At 32.6% G+C, this 27,653-nt stretch overlaps 1 protein-coding gene across 1 annotated transcript; it reads left to right on the forward strand.

Annotated features, from left to right (window-relative positions):
- LOC129256455 (methionyl-tRNA formyltransferase, mitochondrial-like) lies at positions 1-26,265 on the forward strand. Its single transcript, XM_054894652.2, has 12 exons — positions 1-101; positions 6,798-7,090; positions 7,634-7,685; positions 8,565-8,740; positions 9,518-9,640; positions 10,213-10,315; positions 10,866-10,941; positions 11,582-11,670; positions 12,482-12,554; positions 13,294-13,373; positions 14,050-14,096; positions 21,723-26,265. The coding sequence occupies exons 2-12, from the start codon at positions 6,867-6,869 to the stop codon at positions 21,823-21,825; spliced, it is 1,146 nt and encodes a 381-aa protein (XP_054750627.2). The 5' UTR covers positions 1-101; positions 6,798-6,866; the 3' UTR covers positions 21,826-26,265.
- Positions 26,266-27,653: the final 1,388 nt, after the last annotated feature.

Raw genomic sequence — 27,653 nt, forward strand, 5'->3', positions numbered from 1 at the left:
GTATTTTGTGGATGATCGTATGGGCTGCTCGCAATGCTTGGGATCAATCTGTGACGTGAAATGTGAACTTCTCGAAACATGACATAGGAAGAGGGACACAGGTATGTATCTATGGCATGACAGAATGATAAATACAAGACTCTGTGGCGAATGGAAACATGAGATAGATTATTCAGACCGTTTTTAGTTAGTTTCTTAGCATTAACTTTTAGACCATAGCCATAGAGTTTTAGTACTGTTACTATTGTCCCACGTGCTGGTTTTGGTGTTAGTAATGGTTGGTTTTCACTAACTTTAGTTACGTTCGCGTTTATTAACGATCACTCATTCAATGAACAAGGTAAAATGTCTGATATAAACTTGTTCTCTGTTACTGTTCCCTGACGTGTGGTGAAATAAGATTTTTTGCATGTTTTGGGGGACGTCGGGACAAATGCTTGATTTTTTTACACCGACTGAGCTGTCATTTCCATATATTATTACAAAAATCATTACATCATATTACATCATTGAATTGAATTGAATTTATTCAAACCGGTCAAAGGAGAACAAAGTACAAACAAAATAAATGGTTACATTATAAAGAACTGAAACAAATGACAGGTTTGGGACCCCAAAGAAGCCAACTTGTAATCAGGGGCCCCTGCCTATGATATTTTACTCAAACATGGAATAACTATGAGAAGAAAAAAAAATACAAGGAATTTTAAAGATCACAACAGGAACATTACCCACACGCAAGCACACACACACTCACACAGACAAACACACACGTTCACACTCCAAACATGTCACCCCCAGGTGCAACTAACATTAACAACTGGTCTTAAAGGACAAGTCCACCCCAACAAAAAGTTGATTTGAATAAAAAGAGAAAAATCCAACAAGCAAAACACTGAAAACTTTATCAAAATCGGATGTAAAATAAGAAAGTTATGACATTTTAAAGTTTTTCTTAAGTTCACAAAACAGTTATACGCACATCCTGGTCGGTATGCAAATGAGGAGACTGATGACATCATCCACTCACTATTTCTTTTGTATTCTATTACATGAAATGTGAAATATTCTAATTTTATCCTCATTGTCATGTGAAACAACGCTTGATCTCTCCATGAACATGTGGAACTGGCATTGCTTAAAACTATATGATTCAGTCAAGTTGGTCCCTATTGTCAAATCTGCAAAAAATGTAATATTGTATAATTCGAACAATAAAAAACAAAAGAAATAGTGAGTGACGGACATCATTGACCGTCTCATTTGCATGTCACTGAGTTGTGCAAATCACTGTTTTGTGAAAAATAAGTGAAACTTTAAAATGCCATAACTTTCTTATTTTACATCCGATTTTGATGAAATTTTCAGCGTTATGCTAGTTTGATTTTTCTATATTTATTAAAATCAACATTTTTCTTGGGTGGACTTGACCTTTAAATTTATCAAGTAGGTATTTATGACATAATTTCTTAAACCGAGACGGTACTGCTACTTCTTATATCAGCAGGACACATTCCATTCTTAAACGCAAATTGTTCTGAAGGATTTCAATGTAGCATTAATTCTAGCAAAGGGTTGGTGAATAAGATGTCTCTGACGTGTGTTATAATTATGAATCTTAGAATTAACCACAAAAGTTTCTTGTAAAAAAGAACAATGCAGGGATTGGTATTTATACATGAAAATAACACAGTTCAGCGAGATCATTTCATTAAATGGTAACATATTCAACTGCAAAAAAAGCGGGGAACTTGGAGCCAGATAATTTGAATTTGTTACATATCTTATAGCTTTCTTTTAAAGAACTTGTAGTTTACGTACATGAGTCCTATATGTATTCCCCCAAGCAATATTGCAATACATTAAATGTGGCACAATTAGAGCATTATATAAAGAAACCAATGTTCATTGAGGTAAGAAATATCTTACTTTTGATATCACACCAACATTACGAGATACTTTAGAACATACATTATTAAGGTGATAATTCCATGACAAGTATTCATCAACTGTGACACCAAGAAATTGCACACTTGAGCTGAATTCAATTTGTCGACCACCAATTATTATTGGATCTATATTATCAATGACCCTCTTTCCCTTTGTTCTAAATAAAACACATTTTGTTTTACTTGTATTCAGTAACAGCTTATTACAAGAAAACCAGGCAAAAACATGACAAATTTCAGTATTTACCTCCCGAATAAGACTTTGCAAGTTCTTATGAGAAAGTAATAAACAGGTGTCATCAGCATATAAAGAATATGTAAGCAATTTGGAAGAATCAACAATATCATAAATATAAATTAGAAAAAGCAGCGGACCAAGAACCGATCCTTGCGGTACTCCAAATTTAATATTTCTATATTCTGAGCTGACACCGTTGATAACTACAAATTGTGACCGGTTTTCTAGATAGCTTTTAAACCAGTTTAAAGCCATCCCACGAATGCCATAATATTCAAGTTTCATTAAGAGTATACTGTGATCAATGGTGTCAAAGGCTTTACTTAAATCAAGGAATGCACCAAGGCAAAATTTTCCATCATTCATAGCAGTGATAATCGTGTTAACCAAGTTTAATACACCCATGCTAGTAGAGCAATTTTTCCTGAAGCCAAATTGATGTGGTGTCATGATATCATAATGCAGCAAATAATCATTCAATCTTTTGTACATTATTTTCTCTAAGATCTTTGAGAAGATAGGCAACAAAGCAATTGGGCTATAATTTTCAATGCATTTACGATCACTCTTTTTGTAGACAGGAACGATTTTAGCGATTTTTTACTTAATAGGAACAATACCTTGAGATATTGACTTATTGAAAACATGACACAGTGGTTCAGCAATGACATGAATGCAACCTTTGATAACTTTAGGGGAAATGTCATCTGAACCACTTGATTTAGAAGCCTTCAATGAGGACACCAGCCTTGTGATTTCATAAACTGATGTTGGTCTCAGAAATAGAGAGGATGCATAATTTTGCCTTGGCATGTAATCTTTGAAAGATGTTTGGGCTTCTGGAATTTCTTTACTGATATTTTCAGGCAAATTAATAAAATATTTATTAAAATACTCAACTTTCTGCAGATCTGTAGTGAGTAAATTTTCACCATGATTCATTTCATCTGGTATAAGATCCCTTTTCCCTCTTCCAAGCAGCTCATTTATGTGAACCCAAGTCTTCCTAATATCCTTCTGTGTATTTTTAAAAACATTGTCGTAATAATCTTTTTTGCTTTTCCGAACTAGAATTGTCAACGCATTCTTATAAGCAAGATACTTCTTTTTATTTCTCTCATTTTTACATTTAATGTACGTACAGTATAATTTATATTTATGATTAATAGATTTTAAGAGACTATTAGTAATCCATGGTTTTCTACATTTGCGTTTCTTATTCAGTTTAACGATGGGGAAATGAATATCATACAACCGAGAAAAGATAGACAAATAATGATAATAAGACTCATCTGCATTTGTCAATGTGTAAAGAAATGACCAATCAAAAATAAAGAGATCTTGTCTAAAACTTTCTATCTTTTTATCTGTAATCAAACGCTTGTAGACCTCACTACTCGTTTTGACAGAGATAACAGCCGGCTCTTTATTGATGCTGAATATTGGCATATGATCAGACAAGTCTGAGCAGAAAATACCACTTTCAAAAGCATCTCGTACACAATTTGTGAATATATTATCTATGAGTGTTGAAGAAGAAGATGTAATACGTGTAGGTTTTGTAATAAGACTAAAAAAGCCAAATGATCATAACATTCAGTGGACCAAATCTATTGTTCTTTGGTTGTCGCTGATCCGACACCCCTTTCGAGCCAACAAATCGGAGTCGGGAGACGGTGACTAGTGTGGAATGTATTTCTTTATTAGTATACAACAGATCCCTGCATTGAATAAGCATACAGTAGTATCATAAGTAATAATCAGTATTACTGAGCACAAATATAAATAATACAATGCAACAGTCACATCATTTATCACCTGATATTTTGTTAATTATAGTTGTGAAGTTAGGTTAATTGTCTATGCACTTGATTGAATGGTAAATAACTACTAATATCCGTAAAGCATCAAATTTAGAATACACGTAGTAGTAAAAAGATGATATTTATATGTGCTTCACATTGTATATATTCAGGAATAATGTTTTAATAATAACTATCAATATATCGTATATATCGCAGAATCAAGAATAGAAACTGTATATAATAAATCCATAACCGTCTGGAATAACACCTACACAGCACGTAAAACTGTTAAAGTAAATGCTGTAGATAGACAACGCCAATATATAAACTCACATCAAAAAGGGAACAAAGTTATGTATGTGATATAATTAACTAACATGTAGCTATATTAATATTAACTCACCCTAGGTGGTGTATATAAGATTAGACATCTCCATTATATAAGCCACGCCCTAAACATGGCGTCGTTTACAAAGCCACGTCAGCATGCCCTATTTGGACAAAAATACATAAATCCTCTAATATACGATTTTAAAAAGAACAAACTCAATAAACATAGCCCCAAAATTATTTAAGCTACGATTAAAGATTATCAACTCTCAAATGTGTTCGGTTGAATATCCAAACAATAGTAACCTGCTTCAAATGTCTAGAAGCATCAAAATATCAGTTGATCAGATTATATTCCTGAAAACCTCAACATGATAAGAATAAATTAAACATAATCAAATAAATCATGCTTTTCTCGCACAAGGTAAACATTCATCTATGATTAACTTTTCATGAAGAATTAAAGTCACATGATCAATACCGCGGCAAAATTAACGCCACGCCCAAAATCCAATCTGTACCAACGTTGTACATAATCATGAGGAAAATTGCACAAAATTTAATTTACTATATATTCTAATCGATTACCTTACTTTCGCTACAATAATGCTATAATGCGAGTTATAATTAATTGCTACGTACCATATATAAACCGTCTAAGACATGGCTATGCCAACGCCAACACGTATAGCGCCCACTGGCAAACGGTCTTGTCGGCTGCTATTTCAAGTGTGTCAATGGACGTATAAAGTGGGTGTTGCCCGCCGTATCACTAAAAATGACTAACACCGGTATTCGTGCATTCTTCTAACAATATAGCTCCACTTTTCAAATCAAAAACATAATTATTAACAATTCTGTGGAACTGATCAAATATAACAGTTGCAAATCAAGGACTCTACAATTTCATTAATACTGATCCTAAGGCTAATGCAATAATTTCGATTATTATATTTAAGCAGAAATTATAACTCGTTACGGTTCGATTCCAATGACAATTTACTCGAATATTCGATTTAATTAATCCGGATTTAGAGTATCCTCAAAAAGGGTAGTTTGACACTACAGTTCTCTGGTTGAAACAGGTAGTCAAAGAATCGTGACTGGTAGTGGTAGTGTATGTAGGTTAAGATCTCACTTGATTCTTAAGACTAAGTAAATTGAAGTTTTTTAATTATTTAATCGAAATTGAAAATAGAGATTGAGAAATGACAATTATCTTGAACTTTCATTTTCACCAATAGAGGGCCTGCACAAAAACATGCCAAAAAATTGATTTTTTTTTTTTTTTTTTTTTTTTTTTTTTTTTTTTTTTTTTAGCGCTTCGGTGAATTAAAAAATGATCCCCACGTTACTAATGAAAAATAGATTGCAACTGTATTGGTTACAAAAGTGGCATTTTAGTGAATTTTTAAAATGTGTGTTGTACACTGCATTGATCTACATTTAGATTCCCCACAGGCAGGGTGGTAACAGTGAACAACTAACAAGTGTTAACAACTCGCGAATTGGGATATGAAGGGGCCACATGTCTGTATGATGAGGGGAGGCATGTCTGCGCACCTAAAATTTAAAGGGGAATCCAGCCTTGCCCATAAAATGTTGTGTTGGGAAGGAGAAAAATAAATTAAACAGAATGGTGAAAGTTTGAAAGAAATCGAACAAGCAATAAGAAAGTTATAGCTGCTTTAAAATTGAGATCACTAATACTATGTAGATTTCAAATTGGCAACTGGGTAAGTAAATTATGACAAAGGGCAAGGACAACTTTCCCATAGGCCATGTACTTTATTATCAGGGATTTGTGGTTTTCTCCTAAGTACCAATTCCCCTGGGGCAGTAATCTAAATTATAACCCAGGTAGTATATCGTTTTATGTCCTCATGAAAGAAAAATATAATTTGAAATAAAACTTTTGGGAAAAATGACATTTTAGCCATAATATGTATTGGGGGTACATGGAAGAGTAGTCCTTGCCTTACATCACTATGACATCCCATATGCGGCCAATTTGAAGTCTCCATGGGTATAGTGATTACCAATATTTTACAACTTTTAAAAATTCACAACTTTCTTGTTCTTTGTCCAATATTGTTCAAACTTTCACCTATCAACTTGTCTGATTTTTCTTTTCCTTATAAAAACAAGTTTTTATTTGGGTTGGATTCCCCTTTAACTCTAAGATTAATCCTGAATTTCTTTTTATTCCATAGAAAATTTCAGTTGATAATGTTCCTTATAATGTATTCTTATGAGTAAGTGTGCCAAAAATATCACAAACATTTGGGATAAATAGATCTAGATCTAGGAGATAAGATTTTCTTTGAAAAACCTTGGGCAGTATTTTCAGATTGAACAAAAAAATGGTGCCCCATGTCTGTGCACCCATTCACTTTACACACAATACAGGGATTTTTATCTGAAAGGCTGCATGTTGAGATTATAATTTTTCTCTTCTCTTTTGTCATGATCAAGTAATGAGCCAAACTAGAAAGGACATATCAAGTGAGTTACAACAGTAACGTCACCAGCTGATTTATCAAGATGCTATGGTTGATGATGAAAAGAGGCCCTTTCTCGAGCTTTTTACGAAGATGTCACCATCACAAAGGATTTAGACTTAATAATGACATAAACATGAATGTTATCATCATTGAGAGACAGTGTCATGGACAGGGTCATTCAGACCAGATGAAAAGATGGAACGTGATGTTCTTTGGCACTGACCATTTCTCAATTCCTCATCTGCAAATGATGGAAGAATCAAGGTAAGAAATATATTTTTTCTTTATATAGATTTGGTTTGGAATTTTAAACATTGATAGGATTAGAAAGAAGGATTAAATACTCAAAACTTTAACCATCATTATTACTTGATTTTTTGTCTTATTTACCTGAATAAATTCCGTACAGCAAAACTATTTCAGAGTATACGATTTGCTATCTATATCCCAAGATGATATCTCTGTTTACAAAGTTGCTTTCAAGAAAGTATAGTTATTTTGTTATGTAGTCCTTGATCAGCTCGTTAATATGGAAGAATTAGAAATCAGAAGAAGCATAGATATCTTTATTTATTTTTCACATGCATGTACACCATGATATATCTCAAAAGGGTAGGTTTCTTTAGACAAATGAGGCAACTGTGTTTGTCTTGTTGGGCATGTTAAATTAATAAATAAAGATTTAATTGAGCTTGAATAATATCAACACAGAAAGACCTCTTAACATGATAACAGCATTTCTGCTTGAAAATCAGAATCCAATCAGAGCGTAATTTCTTTCAATTTTTTTGCTTTGTTTTAATGTAGACAGAAAGGACTCTTGATTAACAAGCTAGAAGTTGTAGTTCCACAAAGCACAGTAAGTATTTAGAATTAAAATGTTTATATTTGCATGAAGAATTATCTCTAGATAAGATGGTATAAATTTTCATAGTTATTACTATTGTTTAATCATTGAAAGCTTTTTTTAGGATGCTTGCTATGAGAAATAATTTTTTAAATCCTTTTTTAAGATCCATTTTTATACATGTTGGATGTATCATGGAAATGGTGTATCTTCCTATCTCTTAAATGGGTAGACTAACAGTGTTTAATAAATAATGAGGCTTTAATAGCCGGTAATGATAATTTGTAAACAATTTTACTATCTATTGTCCACGGCGGACTGTATTTTCATATTAATGAGTCAGAAAGAAGAGGATCGAGGCCTTCCGTATTCCAGTTCATTGTGACTTTGCCGTGAACCAGAATAGCCTGGTGGTTGAGTCGCTGCCCGGCAAGCAGTAAATGGCAGGTTCGAATCCCTCTGGTTCCAATTTTTTCTGACTTATGATTTTAATTACAGATCGAGCATGCGATCTTAAATGGGAGTAATGCTGAAAATTTGTTTACAAATTAAAAATGTTTAAGTTATTTATTCTGCTTACAACTGAATTATAGCAAACCATAATTATGTTTTATATAAAAAAAATTGGAATATATGCTTACATTGATTTGCATTTGCACTAGTCTGCAGTATACCATTTATGGTCACTATGTAACAAGATTGTTTAAAAGCACAGTTGTTATTGCTGAAAACATCAGGAAAACTTAGGGCTCTCAGTATTTCAACTTTATATTCGGATAAATTTTAAAGTCATGCATTAACTTTTTTGTATTTTGTTTTGTAGAAATGATTTTTGAAAACAAATATGAAAGGGAAAGCTAACATACTTCTTGATTTTTATTACTATTACAGTTTATCAAACGGCGAGGTAGGACCAGGAAACCGTCTCCGGTGTGGGAGTTTTGTCAGGATCACCAACTCACCTGTCACCAATGGCCTTTGGATAATAACGTCTCTGGTTTTGATGTTGGCATTGTTGTTTCTTTTGGTCATCTATTACCAGAGTGGCTAATGAAAAGCTTCCCTCTGTAAGTATCTATGGTTACCTAAGTGGGTGTATTTTCCTGTTATCTCTTCAGGGATAGCGATGGTGTTGTATGTAGGTATAAATGGAGACTCCTTATAAGTAACCAGAATGTAATTCTCATAAAGACGGCAGTACAGTATACAAATTTATTGAGTGTCGTAACGAAGAATTTTGATAAAGGGATTGATACAGTTAATTGATTTTTATCTAAATCTGATTAGAGAAGGGGGAAGTGATGTCATGAGCAGTGAAGTGGGATTTTAAAAGTGCAAACGTTTCTTCAAATTTGGAAAGTGAGAAAAAAATGAGTCAAATTTAATGGTAACTTAAGTGCACAATAATATGTATCAGTATTATGCAGGTGGAATGAAAGTCAGCAAATGCATCTTATCTCTGTACCCTTTGAAACTTAGGTTATGTTTTATGCTAGAATTTCAACTTATGTTTAATTTAATTTGACATATAATCTTTGAGATTAAAAGAAATCTTATGGATAAAGGTGATGGAATAACATAACTTTAAACATCCACCCAACCTATATTAAAGTTTATACATATCACCTGTTCATGAAATAATGGAAGACTTATAACAATTTAATTACAAATGAAATGATGATTTCCCTGTAACATCTTATTTTGATGTAAGTGAACTTCATATTCGTCAACTTGCAAGAAGGATTTATTTTTTCTTTCATGTCATTTTCCCTCTTTAATGAAATTGTGAATGGATAAATGATTTGATAGATTAACAGTTATCCCTTTTTAATGATTTTTGTTAGAGGTATACTGAATGTTCATCCCAGTCTCTTGCCTAGATGGAGGGGAGGTGCACCTATCCAGCATACAATACTCAATGGTGATGAAGTCACTGGAGTATCTATTATGAGAATCCTCCCAAACAGGTAAGAAAGGAGTCTAGTCCTACTGTATATTAGTATTGCTAAGACTGAGGGATATTCAATGGTGATGAAGTCACTGGAATATCTATTATGAGAATCCCTCCAAGCAGATAAGAAAGTAATCTTGTCATATTTGAAGGGAAATGGTAATTTCTCACTAAACATAACTTTTTACCTGATGTTAACTCTGGTGATGGGAATGATCATAAATAGTTAATTTTTCTTGTATCCATTTGAAGATGTCTAGTAGAAAGAAGAATAGCTTGCAGTAGCTTGGCTGTTGAAATCAATTTTCTACAAGACTATCTGATATCTCACAACTGGTGACAGAATTCATTTATCATTTAGATAATTGTTAATGGATCAAACTTTAAAAAAAATCTTATGGATTTGTATCAAATTTTTTTTCTTTCAATGAAACCTGCTTTTTTAGTCTCACTATGTCACCACCATGTTCAGAAAATGTGCTAGTTGGTTTCATGTGAGTAGCAAATCTTGTCAATCTATTCCCTCTTTTCCCCCTATTTTTTATGCTATTTTGCTTCATATTTTTTATTTCATGTCTTTTAATCCAGGTTTGATGTTGGACCTATTTTAATTCAGAGGCAATATGATGTTCCATGCAACAGTACTACAGAGAGTCTTACAAATGTTCTTGCCAAAAGGGGCTCAGAAATGGTATGTTTTCAAAATTATCATGTTTGGAGAAAAATTAAGTATCATATTTGCAAGAAATATATATTAGAATTAGATGTCTTTTTAATATCAGTGATCACTATCTATAAATAGTTTTTCATTATTGTATCATATTAATTGGATTATTGACATGAAAGATGAATTTTGCTAAGACATTTTGATTTTTATTGACAGTTTTCATGAATAATGACTTAAACTTCTTGGATGATGATACTCCTTACCATGAAAGAGGAATTTTAACAAAGAACAGCATCAAGGCAAAGGTTATCAATTGCTAAGATTGCTACTGATAGCACCCTTTTCCCTCCTGGGAGTTGAAAAAAAAATCATGAGACAATTTAATGAGAATTTATCTGAGACTTCTTTTTTTAAATTTAAATTAATTGAAATTGCATAATTGTTTACTCTTTAGGTAGTAAAATCTGATTCACAATGTGATGAGGATTACCCATCCTTACTCCATTAAGGTATTGAATTTAAATAATTTATCCTTTTTTTTGTTGCATGTTGTTGTACCCATTTTGGATTACAGTTGATAGAAGTCCTCCACAATTTACCTGAGTTTATTGCAAACGAGATACCTCAGAAGAAAGATGGAATTACCTTGGGTGAGTATATTACAAATCCATAAATCTTATGAATGATGATTGTAATATGTTATACATTGCCATTATAGCCAGTTTATTTGTTTGTAATCAGAACAGTTCAGTGATTTGACAACCTGATTATTAATTTTACTAAAAGCTATTAACCTGTTAAAAAAATGATACTGAGTTGAAAATACATATGTTGAACTTTTTTTAATTTTACAATATCAGAATGGAGGCATATACATGGAAATTTAATTGGTAATTAATGGTAGACTACAAGTGCTGTCAATTATGAAAGAATGTACCAAAAGAATTACATGTAATTGTAACTTTTGTATGGTTCCCTGTCTTACCTAGAGTGGTGATTGATCTATCTCAAGTGTAAAAAACAAAAACAGTAACAGTAATACCATCTTATGGGATATTACAAAAACTTGTGCAGCGTCAGTTGTTATTACCAATCTGCATGCTCCTACATGTATATTATACAAAGGGAGGGATGCATATATATACATGTTAGATTTGAAACAAAAATAATGAAATCGATGCCATTCCATATGTGTAATTGATTTGATCAATCAGAGCTCATTTTTATATAGGGCTCCTGTCTCAAGTAATCCATTACATAGTAATATTCATGATTGTGATTGATTACCAGGACCAAAGATACCACCTGCCTTAGCCTGGATAGACTGGGAAGCTACGCCCCAGGAGATAGACAGGTTGTTCAGGGCCATCGGACAAGAGGTAGGTGATGATCAAGAAGCAAAGTATTCACCAAATACATTACCTTATGATAATATATGTACAGCTGGTGTAGACACCACTTCAGTTGCTTTGCATTCTGAGTCTCCTGTGACCATGGACATCAATTGAATAGAAACACAATAGCACCCTGCTGCAAGTGCCGATGCCACTTGCTGGTGTGCTCAGTAGATACTTATCTTGGTACAAAATACAAGTTTGTCAATATTGATATCAATTGATTACTAACATTTCAAAGAAATATTTTGCTTAAGCTTTTGCTTAATATTGTAAACAAGCAAAGACAAAGCTGTTTTTTGTTTTAAGATTTGTCATTATTCCAAGGAATAACTTAGATTTCTGAAAAGTGGATTGAATGATTATAAATTTGACAATATCCAAAACTATCATATGGCTTTCTTAAGTCATACTTGTGCACATGATTTTCAATGCATAATTTTATTGATTACTGATTAATAAGCAGTAGCAGACATCCTATTAAGCATGATTTGATCAAGGCGGTGATACGTCTTAATTTTTAGTCAGACTTAATTTCTCTTAAATATTTGTGAAACACCCCTGGTGACCTAGTGGCAAGGTAATTAAAAAAAGTGTCATTAGTTCATATAAAATTTAAAAAAAAAACCACTGTCCTCATATAAGTTCAGACAGGGTTGTTTGGGACAATTTTTTTGTGTCAAATGTATGATGTGTAAACAAGTGAATGAGTTTTCAAACTATGAACACATTATGAAACCTCTGTATTGCATGTTGACATTATACTTACAGTTTGTATTCATTTAATTCCTTACAGATGCCTCTAAAGAGTTTATTTGGAAGTGAAGAAATGAGACTGGAACAAATGGTACATTCTCATGATTGCTCAGGTGAAGACTTGTTTTTTGCAGGAGTTTCTGCATTTTATTCATAAATCAATGATAAATTAACATGTTCAAATAATTCCAAACATATAAATGAATACAATTTAAATGTGACAAGTGAAGAGATACATTGTAAATAATACAGAAAAGACTGATAATTAAATCATACATAAGCATGTGATATAGTGAGTTCGGTAAAATAAAAGACTTGATAAATAACTGAATCCATTTGTAATTGACTTTGTACTATATATCGATGGATATTATAGATTTTCAAACATTTTATGTAGTCAGTGTGATGAAGGTGCTTCTTTCCATTTTCAATTCATTGTATCACCATTGTATAAAGGCACAATATATGATTGCATTTTTATATTAATCTTTCTGGATTCACAATTCTTTAACAAATTTTCTGTATTGGCCAATGCAATGTTCATATTTTCAATCTGGCATAAGATAAGCTTGTTAAGAGAATAAAACTTTTTTTTTTCTTCAATAATATGCATACCATGAAACTATAATTTAGACACACTAAACTGACCAAAATACACATTTCATCTTTTAAAAGATTAAATCCATGGCAATTAATAATTGTGGAAAATGAATATTTAGAAAAATTTTGCATTGCAAATGTCTAAAGAAAAGAAAACTCAGTGTTCAATATTTGTTCCTCTCTTAGGGGGGAGGGGGTAGGTAATTTTATATGGGGATAACATTATTGATATCTTTTTCCATGTTCATCCAGGTCTGTCACTTTCTGATGTGGTTGAGCCAGGTTTTATTTCTTTCAACAAGAATAACAACATCATCTATGTTCGCTGTAAGGTGAGTGAATACAACATTGGTGGATAAGTGACCTCAGAGGGTAAGAGTGTGGAAAAAGGTTTGGAACTAAATGTCCTAGTGTCCTCTGGCAAGGCATCAATCATTAACAAGTCCCTCAGACAGAATTTAATGTCAGTGCGCTCGTTGTTATAATACTTATATTGAAGCATAGTAATGTTCTTATTAGTCAGATTTAACAAATAAAGACAAATAAATATTCAACGAACCATAAAATCTGTGTTGTGTTTATTTTTATGAGCAAGATAGTTTTAACGATGGATAAGATGTGGTTTTGTCAAAGCAAAGTATCTTTGGACTCTTAATCTTTCCTTATCCTTCCAGTTTCGCTGGTTACTAATTATCCTGAATAATGTTAAGGTGGCAGATTTTGCTGTCCAATGTAAATTGAGGAATTATTTCATCATTGACGTGCTGAGCTGCATTATGCTACTGATTAGCATGACACCATGTATGCCTGTGTTGTTATCGCACCTGTTCACATCTGGCATCCTTTTGAAAATTTGAAGCTTTCTATTGTTATAATCCTATATCTTTTGTAATATTTTGTTTCCAAAGAACTTCATTGATAGTTGTTTACCTTGGTTTGTTTTACAGTCTTAAAATGTTCCGACATTGTGGTAAATTTATATTTATTATTTATTTATCTCTGTAATAGGATGGCTGGGTTGGATTCCGCTCCATCTCTCCGATCGGTCGTAAGAGGATGACTATGAGGCGCCGAATGTACCAATATTATATAGAACAATTATTTGTTATATAATCATTATTTATTAAATAATAACTATTATTTATATATAATTTACATTTTATTTGTAAATAACTACTATTATATAAAATATCATTTCTAATTATTTATATATAATTCCAAGTAATACTTCATTATTTGTAAATAATAATAGTTCGACATTCCATTATTTATAAATAATGATTATTTGTTTTTCATTATTTATAAATAATGATTATTTGTTTTTCATTATTTATAAATAATGATTATTTGTTTTTCATTATTTACAAATAATGATTATTTGTTTTTCATTATTTATAAATAATGATTATTTGTTTTTCATTATTTATAAATAATGATTATTTGTTTTTCATTATTTACAAATAATGATTATTTGTTTTTCATTATTTGTAAATAATGATTATTTGTTTTTCATTATTTATAAATAATGATAATTGGTTTTTCATTATTTATAAATAATGATTATTTGTTTTTCATTATTTACAAATAATGATTATTTGTTTTTCTTTATTTATAAATAATGATTATTTGTTTTTCATTATTTATAAATAATTTGTTGAGTTTTCCATTATTTATAAATAATGATTATTTGTTAAATAATGAAAACGTCTACTTCATTATTTATAAATAATTTTTTCGAGTGCACCATTATTCTCATTATTTATAAATAATCATTATTTAATGTTCGAGTTTTCCATTATTTATAAATAAAGATTATTTGTTAAATAATGAAATATCTACTTCATTATTTATAAATAATAATTTTGTTTCAATATCCCATTAATCATTATTTATAAACAATTTTTACAGTTTGCCATTATATACAAATAATCATTATTTATATACAAATAACCATTATTTATTAAATAATGCCATTATTTATTAAATAATGCCATTATTTATTAAATAATGCCATTATTTATTAAATAATGGAAAACTCGCTATAACATGCAAATGTGGGACCGCCCATGATATGAATATTCATGATGCGATTTCCTTTTTCGTGATTTTTCTTCACAAATTTTTGTCCATTTCCTCTTCATAATGACATTTCTTGAAGCAATTTTCTAGGGATATGGTCTGATTGTAATATTCTTCATTTTCTATATAACTTCGTCTTCGTAGAAATATCAAAAAGTGTAATTTTATACGATTTTTCCTACAGTTCACAATCCCCATAGGCGCGCGTGTACGGTAGGGACAACCGGTGAATTGACGGAGTGCTCTTCATCGAAATACTACGTTGGTTGGTCCCCGGAAGTGGCGGGCGGAATTTAGCCCGAATCCTCGATGGAAGTCGATCAAGTGCATATGAGCTGAGAGAGTGAAATATCAGTGTACTTGTACAGGCCCTTCTACTTTTTATAAATATTTCTTGTTGCTTTTTTTGTTAAGTTAATTTTTCCTGGTGTAGAGATAAGTTTCAGTTCTAATAGTGCACTTCAAATACATTTTGGAGTGTCTGTTTAAGGCGTTTGGGGCGATTTCACCCCAGTCAGACCGCAGCTCGCGCGATAATGAGCATATTGACGGAGATTTATTCAGCGGCCCTCTAGCGGTCTCCGAAGAAAAACGTGCGATCAATTTGGCTTGATTTTCCCACTGAATTGGAGGGGCTGAAGTTATAGCTCTGTACTGGTCGCTAACTTCAGTTTACGTCGAAACGAATTGTGGTAAGTTATTCTCAATACCTTCATCTACATTTTGGTATATAATTTTCCATATTTCGACATTTTCAACCTACCATTTTTACCTCTTTAATTGATGCTTATTTTAGTAATATTTTAACTGCGATTTTGTAGTCGGAATTTCACTTTTGGTTCCTGACTTTGCTACATAACCAAATTGTTTTGATCGGGGTTTTTTAGAAAGAAGAAAAGTCACTGTTCAAAATATGTCAGAACCAACTTGACGCAAACTCACCTTATATTTTTATTTTAGAGAAAATGATACCCTAAAAATCAAGAAATTTACGTTTTACCCGGAAGTAACCTTCTCGTTCACTCCACGATGGCGCGAAATAATGCCAAAATTACGTTCGTCGCGGGTTGGTAGAATTTCGCCTTTGGTCCCATACATTGAAACTTCTGTAATGATGGCAGATGGCTCGCATTGACTGTGGACGGTGGACTTGTTTTTTTTTAAATTAAGACTTAATATAAACGAAGCTTAATAAGTAGATCCCTTCTAAAGTTTTATTCAATGATTATCAGGTTTCCGAATTCCATCAAGTTTTTATAGATTGAGATATTTCTTGATTTATGTTGAAAATTGTTAACCTTTTTTTCTTAATTAGTCGAAGTTGAGCCCCATGATGATTTTTGCCCCAGGCTGCGGTTAAGAATTAAATGATGATTAGCTCAGACAGTCTACTCTAGAAACTATAAACAGTTTAAAGTCAAAGTAAAAGTCTGGTACTACCGTACTCAGTAGTATTTATAAAACATTTTGTTCAAAAAAAAAATTGTGGCTGTCACAGACAGTACTTAGTTAGTCTCTTAATTGACTTACATGTAACATAATTCATACTTTGAATAATTTAGACTATTTCTCTCTTTTTGTCTCTTCTACACACAGATCTGCATACATGCTGACTCTGGTCTCTGCTTGCTACTTCATTCTGGGAGATTCCATCATGTACTATAATGGTCAGACCATGATTTGTACAAAGCCCTTTTTTCGTTTGCAAATTTTGGACTGATATTGATAATGATACAACAGAAAATTGATCTTTATCGATATTGGAAACAAAAATTAGAGCACAGTTTTGGGGAGGACTAAGAATACTGACTTGGACAGGAATACAGCTTGACAAAAATAAAAATTCACAATTCAAAACCAAAGAACATTTTTAATGCATTGCAAGAAACTTTCTACTCAATCACACATTCCAAAATTAAGGGTAAGTCCTTTGATAAAACACAAACATGCAGTTGATTTGCAATTGAACATAAGTTTCTAGCAATGCCCCATAATTATATTTTGTTCTCAAGCAACTCTGTTATATGTTATCTAATGTGCTGAAGGTTAAGTGCCATGTATGTTCACAATTTTTTTTTTCGAAAGGTATAATATATTTGTCCTTTTAAACGGTATTTGAATGTGGTTACGCCTTGTTTTTGTTTTCCACAGTAATTATTGCATATATGAACAGAAGTGAAATATTTGTTGTGAAGCACTGTATGAATGGTGTGTGATCATGGAGCTATGGTGTGATGGTTATATATTTAATTCATAATTTTTGTTAGAAGACTGTAAACCTGGTGGATGTGAGGGAGTGGCCTGGATGAAAGGAAAGTGAGCATGTGTCCAATTACTGATTTGCATATGTTTAGACAATTTTGTTTGTGGATAAATATTAATGTGTATTCCCTATTCCAAGCAAAGAGTAAAGGAGAAGTCCACACCACCAAATAATTAATTTGAATTTAAAGAAAAATAAAGTATTGCAGAAAATTTCATAAAAACTATGATTCAAAATTCAAAAAAATTACTATTTTGACATTGAGAAATTTGCCTAATTTTATAAAACAATTATATGCTCATCTTGGTCAATGTGCAAATTACAGAACCGATTATGTCACACGCACTCTAATTTCTTGTGTATTTTTTTGTTTGATACATGTACATGACATGTATATTTTATTTTAATTTTCATTAACAAATTTTAAGAGGGATTTTAATTCCTCCATTAACATTCATAGTTTCCATAAATGTAACCTATTGTGATTCGAGAAAGATTTTTTAGATCAAATTTGCTAAAATTTATATAATAAAAATGCAACAAAAATTTAAAAAGTAATGTGATGTGAGTGACATAATCAACTCTATTTGCATACCATTGTTTTGTGTATATAACTGTTTTGTGTTTAAACAAGGAAATTTCTGTATTTATTCAAATACTTTTTTGTTGATGTGCACTTGACCTTTAACTCACTTCCCTTCCCACCCCTGCCCAAATAAGTGTAATCAAGAACTTGAAAATCAAAAGCAGGGATTAAGAAGAAGTAAGAATTAATCATAGAGCTATTAATAGGTCCATGATTTAATAAATACAGGCCTAAATAGAACTTCATATGAAAGTAAAAAGAGAATAAAGCTGGGTAGGAACGATGAAGGAATATGATTTAAAGAAAAAGCATAAACATATCCCCATCAACCCCCCCCCCAAAAAAAAAAAAAAAAAAAAAAAAAACCAGAGTCCGGCGGGTTCGAACCAGGGTCCTTGCACACTTCAAAACATAGCGCTTACGCAATTCGCCATCGATCTATTTCGTACTACTTCCGGGTTTTTTAAGCTATATAATATGTTGTAAGTCTGTGCGCCGCTGTTGACCAATCAGAACGCGTCGGCAATTCTACTGCAATTCCAATCATTTCGCGATGGACATTGCCGTGGTTTTTTGTGGTTCCTGACTTTGCTACATCATGAAATTTCATAATTCTTTTTCAGTCGTAAAGAAGAATGTCTACGCTTTATATTGATTATAATATCAATTTGACGCAAGTGTGATTTCGATGCAAAAATTCGCTCTGTTTATTCACATATTTTTCTTGAAAAAAATCATTTTTTCTAAGCTAAATATCGGTCTTCAAAATACATTAAATGTGCATTTTATTTAGCTGATCAGAAATTTCAAAGTTTTATCTATAAAATAAGACCAATTTTGTGACGAATAAACGATTCTAAGAGCAAAAAACACCGATCGGAAAGTTCGTCTTCACAGCTCATTACGTATGCATAACCACGGACGGCTATGCATACCGCTGAATAAAATAGAGCACTTTCGGACGGGCTGCGGACTGACTGCACCCCGGCTGGCCCCAAAATGCTCGCAACGACAATACGGGGGCATGCATGATGACCCCTAAATTTTTAAAAACTTATTTTTCTATTGAAAATTATCTCAAAATTCACCAAAAGTGTGCACGAAAGCCTTCGTATTTCACTTTTAAAACTCCAAAAAGTGCCCAAATGACAAGCTTGGTCGCTTCGCTGTGTCGCATTCAACTTGAGAACGTTTACGCGTCTGCTTCGATATATCCCCCCCCCCTCCTCCGAAAGAAATTCTGTATACGGCCATGCTCTAAAGAGCCTGGCACATTGATTTATGTATACTTTCATTTTCATTATTTTTATCTCATTATCAACATGGCTAGCTTACGCAGAATTTTTTCCAGGGGGGCCGGGGCCGGAGCATGACGCGCGTAAACTTTCTCAAAAAAATCTTGAAAGCGAGACAGCCACGGGACCAAGCCCAAATGACAAGCTTGGTCGCTTCGCTGTCTCGCTTTCAACTTGAGAACGTTTACGCGCGTCTGCCCCCACCCCCCGAAAGAAATTCTGTGAACGGCCATGCTCAAAAGAGCATATGGCACATTGATTTATATGTACTTTTCATTTTCATTATTTTTATCACATTATCATCATGGCCTTACACAGAATTTTTACCGGGGGGGGGGGGGGGGGGAGCAGCTAGGACGCGCGTAAAGTTTCTCATAAAAATCTTGAAAAAGCGAAGCGACCAAGCTTGTCATTTGAGCTTGGTCCCGTGGCTGTCTCGCTTTCAAGATTTTTTTGAGAAAGTTTACGCGCGTCATGCTCCGGCCCCGGCCCCCCTGGAAAAAATTCTGCGTAAGGCCATGTTGATAATGAGATAAAAATAATGAAAATGAAAGTATACATAAATCAATTAATGTGCCAGGCTCTTTAGAGCATGGCCGTATACAGAATTTCTTTTGGAGGAGGGGGGGGGGATATATCGAAGCAGACGCGTAAACGTTCTCAAGTTGAATGCGACACAGCGAAGCGACCAAGCTTGTCATTTGGGCACTTTTTGGAGTTTTAAAAGTGAAATACGAAGGCTTTCGTGCACACTTTTGGTGAATTTTGAGATAATTTTCAATAGAAAAATAAGTTTTTAAAAATTTAGGGGTCATCATGCCCCCGTATTGTCGTTGCGAGCATTTTGGGGCCAGCCGGGGTGAAATCGCCCCAAACGCCTCAAACAGACACTCCAAAATGTATTTGAAGTGCACTATTAGAACTGAAACTTATCTCTACACCAGGAAAAATTAACTTAACAAAAAAAGCAACAAGAAATATTTATAAAAAGTAGAAGGGCCTGTACAAGTACACTGATATTTCACTCTCTCAGCTCATATGCACTTGATCGACTTCCATCGAGGATTCGGGCTAAATTCCGCCCGCCACTTCCGGGGACCAACCAACGTAGTATTTCGATGAAGAGCACTCCGTCAATTCACCGGTTGTCCCTACCGTACACGCGCGCCTATGGGGATTGTGAACTGTAGGAAAAATCGTATAAAATTACACTTTTTGATATTTCTACGAAGACGAAGTTATATAGAAAATGAAGAATATTACAATCAGACCATATCCCTAGAAAATTGCTTCAAGAAATGTCATTATGAAGAGGAAATGGACAAAAATTTGTGAAGAAAAATCACGAAAAAGGAAATCGCATCATGAATATTCATATCATGGGCGGTCCCACATTTGCATGTTATAGCGAGTTTTCCATTATTTAATAAATAATGGCATTATTTAATAAATAATGGCATTATTCAATAAATAATGGTTATTTGTATATAAATAATGATTATTTGTATATAATGGCAAACTGTAAAAATTGTTTATAAATAATGATTAATGGGATATTGAAACAAAATTATTATTTATAAATAATGAAGTAGATATTTCATTATTTAACAAATAATCTTTATTTATAAATAATGGAAAACTCGAACATTAAATAATGATTATTTATAAATAATGAGAATAATGGTGCACTCGAAAAAATTATTTATAAATAATGAAGTAGACGTTTTCATTATTTAACAAATAATCATTATTTATAAATAATGGAAAACTCAACAAATTATTTATAAATAATGAAAAACAAATAATCATTATTTATAAATAATGGAAAACTCAACAAATTATTTATAAATAATGAAAAACAAATAATCATTATTTATAAATAATGAAAAACAAATAATCATTATTTGTAAATAATGAAAAACAAATAATCATTATTTGTAAATAATGAAAAACAAATAATCATTATTTATAAATAATGAAAAACCAATTATCATTATTTATAAATAATGAAAAACAAATAATCATTATTTATAAATAATGAAAAACAAATAATCATTATTTGTAAATAATGAAAAACAAATAATCATTATTTATAAATAATGAAAAACAAATAATCATTATTTATAAATAATGAAAAACAAATAATCATTATTTGTAAATAATGAAAAACAGATAATCATTATTTATAAATAATGAAAAACAAATAATCATTATTTATAAATAATGAAAAACAAATAATCATTATTTATAAATAATGGAATGTCGAACTATTATTATTTACAAATAATGAAGTATTACTTGGAATTATATATAAATAATTAGAAATGATATTTTATATAATAGTAGTTATTTACAAATAAAATGTAAATTATATATAAATAATAGTTATTATTTAATAAATAATGATTATATAACAAATAATTGTTCTATATAATATTGGTACATTCGGCGCCTCATAGATGACAGCCAAGGAGTTCTATAATGGTTATCTATCAGGTAGGAGGAGAGATGATGATGATGAAAGGAGATGTTTTAGGAATCGTGATGTCACAGATAGATGACCCTGGGATCTGCAGGAATCGACTTCTGTGTAAACCAATTCATAAGACCAGATTCTTTCTGGATCCTGCTTCATCTTTTACCCACACAGTCAAATCTGTGTTAGTGGTCATCAAAGTATGAAGGCCTTGGCTGAAGTTGCTGTTAATTTAATTTTTTGTTCCTTGGGAGAGAAATTACGTGTTGCAATCTAGAAATGTCACCTTTCAATACTGCTTAATGTGACAGAATGAGATCAAAGGTTACTTACACAAGAATTTTATATCTTTAGTAAGTAATGGACATAATTGAGGACATAATATTAAATTCAGTTATATTTGCATGCCATTTGTATTTCGATCAACAATATTTCTCTCCCCAATTCTGTTTTCATTGTTTGTGCATGTTAGAAGATCGTATAGGGTATAACTCAACTGGAGAAGATCCATTTTTAAAACAGATGTCCAGGAGGCTACCAGTGGGAAAGCAATTTAATTATTTTCCATGAATATATTTATTTGAATAGTTGTTGAATCATATTGACCATCAGTCTCACAATCATGCAAATTGAAACCTCATAAAAAATCCAGCTGAAAACCAAAAATCGTAGACATTAACGTACCTTCCCCCGTCCAATTGAAAATTCAAAACATAGCTTAATAGTATTTGTCATTACCTTTATCATCACTATTGGATTCATCAGTTTCATTCTCAGTGGATAGACATAAATTTTGTCATTTGGTTTACAAATATAATTCGGATGGCTATCTGACAAGTCACAATTCTGTGGATCAGCTATCAAAAGCTTCCCGTTGACAGTCTTTACTTTCCCAACATGGAGTGGGCGAATGTTATAGACATCACCCTCATTGGTGATGTCGACAATGACATAAGGCTCCATGAAATAAGTGTCCATCTTATGTCTCATTGTGAAAGCCATCCTCTTAAAAAATTACCCTCAGCTTAAACACCAAAGGAGAAGGCCGTACCTCTCTATCTTGTTTTACCTTATTCTCTGCGGTACTGGCCTTGAGATTCTTCTCAATAAGATCATTCAACTTACTCAAAGCTGCTGCTTGATGAGGATAAAGAACAGCAGCAATCGCCACTTGGGGTAGCTTGAAATATTTTGTTATCCACATTGAACCATTTATTGGAGCAATGCAATGTTAACGTTTGTTCATCATGAAAATTATTTATGAATTATCAAGTGTTTTAGTCTTTTTAGACTGTGTACACAATTACATGTTTTAGATAAGAAATTTGATAGGGCATTAAATTATTTAATTTTCTCTGTTTAGAGATTTCACATTTCATGCCACATAGGGTACTTTAATAAATTGATAGATACATACAATACAAAAGGTGCCTGCACCTCAATGGATCTGCACTCCTACCAATGTAAGTATACCATTTTAAAATGTCACGAGGCCATCATATATCATCATCACCACTATCAATTCAAAGTTTTAAATCCGGTTTTGTCCCAGTGAACGGGGGTGACCGGATTCACCTCACACTTGCAGCAATTGCCCGTACCCCCTCCCTCCACTTTGCCCTATTCAGTGCATCCTAGATAAGTATTCTGATTGTAACAAAAATCCTCATGAAATTGCTGCTTTCTTATGAGTCATGACCATGTTGGTGTTGAAAAATTCCTGACACACATACTACTTTCAAATGATGCGATTTCAATGTCAATGATTCCAAATTTGTATGAAGGTTTTGTGTTTGGTATTTTGAGTATGTCAGCCGTATATGCCCGTATCATTGACACTTCGCTTCGGAAACCTCCCGAGGACTGTCAGGTTGGGCATGGTGGGAAGGCCTTTAAGAGAGGGTTTTCTGTACTGGAACAAACACTACATTTTTAGGCTCAGTTTGCATGAAATGTGGCTTTAAGCCTTTGGGTTGGCATTTTGGGCCAACTTTGCCTTTATCCGAGACTCTTGCTCTGACTTTGATGATCTGGCTTTTTGCAATTCCAGCTATGATGGCCAACCTCTCCGCATTCAAAACAGCGCACCTCGTCCGCTGAGACTATAGTTCGCACCTTCATGATATATATGTATAGTAGTGTTGTCAAAATTTGAACCTCAATCATTTGCTAAGCTTTTTTGTATTTTCTGGCTAATTATAAGTATCTGTTTCTGTTGCTATTAGAACTCCAATAGCTAGTCCATTAACGCATGAATGTGTGAGCACCAAGAAATCTTTGCAACTGGTGCAATCTGTTACTTGATGCATCCATGAAACAAAGCTCTCTAGAAAACTTGTGTATTGTATGAACATGTTGTATTAAAGGTGGGCAGGTGGCTACAATGGTCTGGTTTTAGCAACCTCCACAACCATCTGGCATTGTACTTGTCTGCAAATCTGCTTCAAACTGATGAACATTTCTCGATTATCATTTGCCACACCATAATTAGCTTTGAAAATCTTACATTATTGCTATGCTAATACATAGAGCATTCAAGTGTTATGATTTTATCGTCATTGATCCACTCTTGTCTCATAAAAAAATATAAAGTTTTTTTTTTTTGTAGACCTTTCAATCCAGAGATGAGTTTCAGTATAACCTTATTCTCTGGAATAATCTGCCACTTTTATTGCTGAAGATTCTGTTCATTGGTCTATCTGCAAACACTTCTTTTCTATTAAACTGTACATCTCCCTGGATCTCCCACACATACACCAGTTTAAAACTTGATTTAGCCTCAAGTACTGGTGAAGGAGATCAAAGAACCTGCACCAAGAAGTCTTCAGAGACTGGGTGTGAACCTTATCATTGCGACTACCAATCCTTTTTATCTGCTCCCAGCTTAGGCTCTCAATGAGAATGAGAATATAGGAAACAGTATCATTACCGGTATCTTTTGATTTTCATTTAGAATATGATTTAAATATATAACACCCCAAAACAACAACACAGCCTAATCTTATTAACCGAACAACTTTCTCAGCAAAGCATTCCATTGTCTCATTTCCTTCGGAACAGTGGCAGCTTTTGCGTTTTACTAGGACCTTATTGTTTTATCTCTTATCTTGAGTATCAAACAATCCTTCCTCTTGTGGTGAGGCATCCTTTACTTTGTCATTAGAACAACCCATTACTCTATCTTTGTTACTTGGTCTTCTTACCAACAGAATATATTGGAATTGATAATTCCTTAATGTGAGCCTGTAAGGAATTAATTGTTAAATTGTCCTATCTGGGTGCCAAAGATAGTTTGTTTTGTTGGTCATCAATATTTAGTGGATACATCATGGTGTCCAGACTTCCTACAGGTTCTTTCTCTTTGATTTCATATAAGAGTTACTCTCTTTTTCTCCCTCCTCTGTTTTAGAATTTGTAACATCAACTGTAGTCTGTAGTTGGTATTGTAGTATCCTATTGACTCCTATAAAAGCAAGTACAGCGATAGTTTAGCAGCCCCAGCAATCCTTTTTCTAGTATGTTTATGCATATTTGAGCTTAATTTAGCAAACAAAGCAAACAAACAAACAGCTGATGAGTAAGTTTGCAATTAACTTTTTATTTGATTTGATTCAATGAAGATGGGTTGAAATATCAAGTTAATCACTTCAAGAGCTTTCATGACTTACTTTCATGAATACTTGCAGGTGAAAAAAAAATCAAATACAATGATAATCAACATCACTTAATGGTAGATAAACTGTTGAGCCCGTGTATTGAGCACATTTAAAGATAGTCTGATCAGACATATCTCTTTAAACTTTAAAATAATCTATTCTCCTAGATCTGTGCATGTGCAAAAAATTTAATAGGTAAACTGTTGAGCACACTTGTACTCGTGCATAGTGTACAACCTGAACATAAGACTTTTGAACCATGAGAATCTAGATGGAAGGTCAGTGGTTGGTATAGTATGTTTAACTTTACATAGATGCATGTAGAAAGTAAAATAAAACTTCTTATATAATATATATACACTGCTGAGTACATTCAAATTCTCTCTTTGATCTTGAGAGATCTATAGGAAAGCCAGTGGATTATAACTGCACATAACTTCACACTGTTAAGCACAGGTGCTGAGCACATCAGACATCTCTCTATAAACTTAAATAATCTATATTACTATGCACATACACAAATATACAAAATTTTATAGAAAATAAATAGGTGCATGAAATATCATGATAGCTGAACTGTAAAGGCAGTTTTTACTAGCATATTAGACTTTGAATGAATGAATGAATCTTTATCTTGTTTTAATTCCAACAACAACAGCAACATTAAATCATTGTATTACAAGTTAAGGGCAAAGAACATAAGTAAATAATTACAGAATAAAATATATACTACATGAACTACATTATGATGGAACATTGCAACATGGATCAGATAATATGGCAAAGAAACGTGGTGACCTACTAAGAAGCTTAGCTTGTGAGCCATAGGCCACCAGAATGTAATAAACTTAGTAAATCAATTGTTTAAAACCTACAAGAATAAACGAAAAATATGAAACAAATTGGAGTAAATAACCACAAGTACTTATATGCATATCTACAAAAGATACACTAAAAAGTAAAAATGTGAAATGCAGACAAAGCAAACAAATGCTAGTAGACTTATAGAATAAGAATCTGAAAATTCAAAACAGAAAGAAAAGGAGAAATATGAAAAGTGGTAAAGCTCTATTTGAAACGGTAAAAGGAAATGAGAAGGCACGCTCAATTGTCTGTTTCGTGAAGGCGAAACAGAAAAGGAAACAAGATTTCAATTCAATTTTCTGTTTCGTGAACGCAAAACAGAAGAAGGAAATGAGAGTTTCGATTCAATTTTCTGTTTCGTGAACGCGAAATAGAAAAAGGAAACAAAAATTTCAATTCAATTTTGTGTTTTTCAAAGGAAAAACTGAAAATTAAAATATGTAAAAACAGTAAAACAGAGAAATTAACCGTTTTTCTGTTTTCCCGTTTTTACATATTTCATTCTTGAATCAAAATAGTGAAAAATTACAGTTTTTCTGTTTTAAATCTCGAAAATAGAATCAATTTTCACTCAATATTTGTTTTTGCTTTTTCCGTTTTGAAATCAGAAAAACAAATTATCAATACCTTGATTCGATTACCAAGGTAATCATGGAAATGTTTTTGACTAGCAGGCAGACTAGATGACAATTGATTTCCTATAGATGAAAAGAACCAATAAGATATGATTAATAATCACATGATCTAGATACAACTTTCATTATAATAATTGTTAATGATAATCGTAATCATTTTTTATATAATCGCATATCATCTTTATTTCCTTTCAAAAAGAATATACTGCCAAATTCATAAGATTAGATCTGATATGAAATTCATTTAGGCCTTAATTTCAATCTCACATTCACAGTAATAAATCAGTAACTGGTGCTGAAAATTAGTTTAATGAATTTCCTTTCAAGTAGACTCTATACATATTTTGATTTTAGTTTACAATTATTTTGTTTAATTTAAACCTACCTGCGGCAAACATCACTGCTGTACATGGACCCAAGATTCAGCCCATTTTTCTGCTGGAGGGTCACCAGGGGGCTTGACTTCTTGAACGAAAGTTCTTCCTTTGCCACAAAAAGGGCGGTGGTGAATAGCTGCTCCATCATTCTGCAGCTTCCATTTTCTAACACAAGATGGCAGCGTGGAAGGATGGAGGATTGCTGAAGTTTCTCTCCTTCTCGCATCCGTGCCCCTATTATGTTCCTTACTTTTGTTATGTGACTGAATCATCGATATCCTGAATACTGCTGTCCATTTGACAAATGGTGTAATTCTGTCTTGTGCATACTCCCTGCAGACATCGCACGACATCGTTTCTTCATCCTCATCGTAGCGAATA

Source organism: Lytechinus pictus, chromosome 3, assembly GCF_037042905.1.
Source record: "Lytechinus pictus isolate F3 Inbred chromosome 3, Lp3.0, whole genome shotgun sequence".
Classification (NCBI taxonomy): domain Eukaryota; kingdom Metazoa; phylum Echinodermata; class Echinoidea; order Temnopleuroida; family Toxopneustidae; genus Lytechinus; species Lytechinus pictus.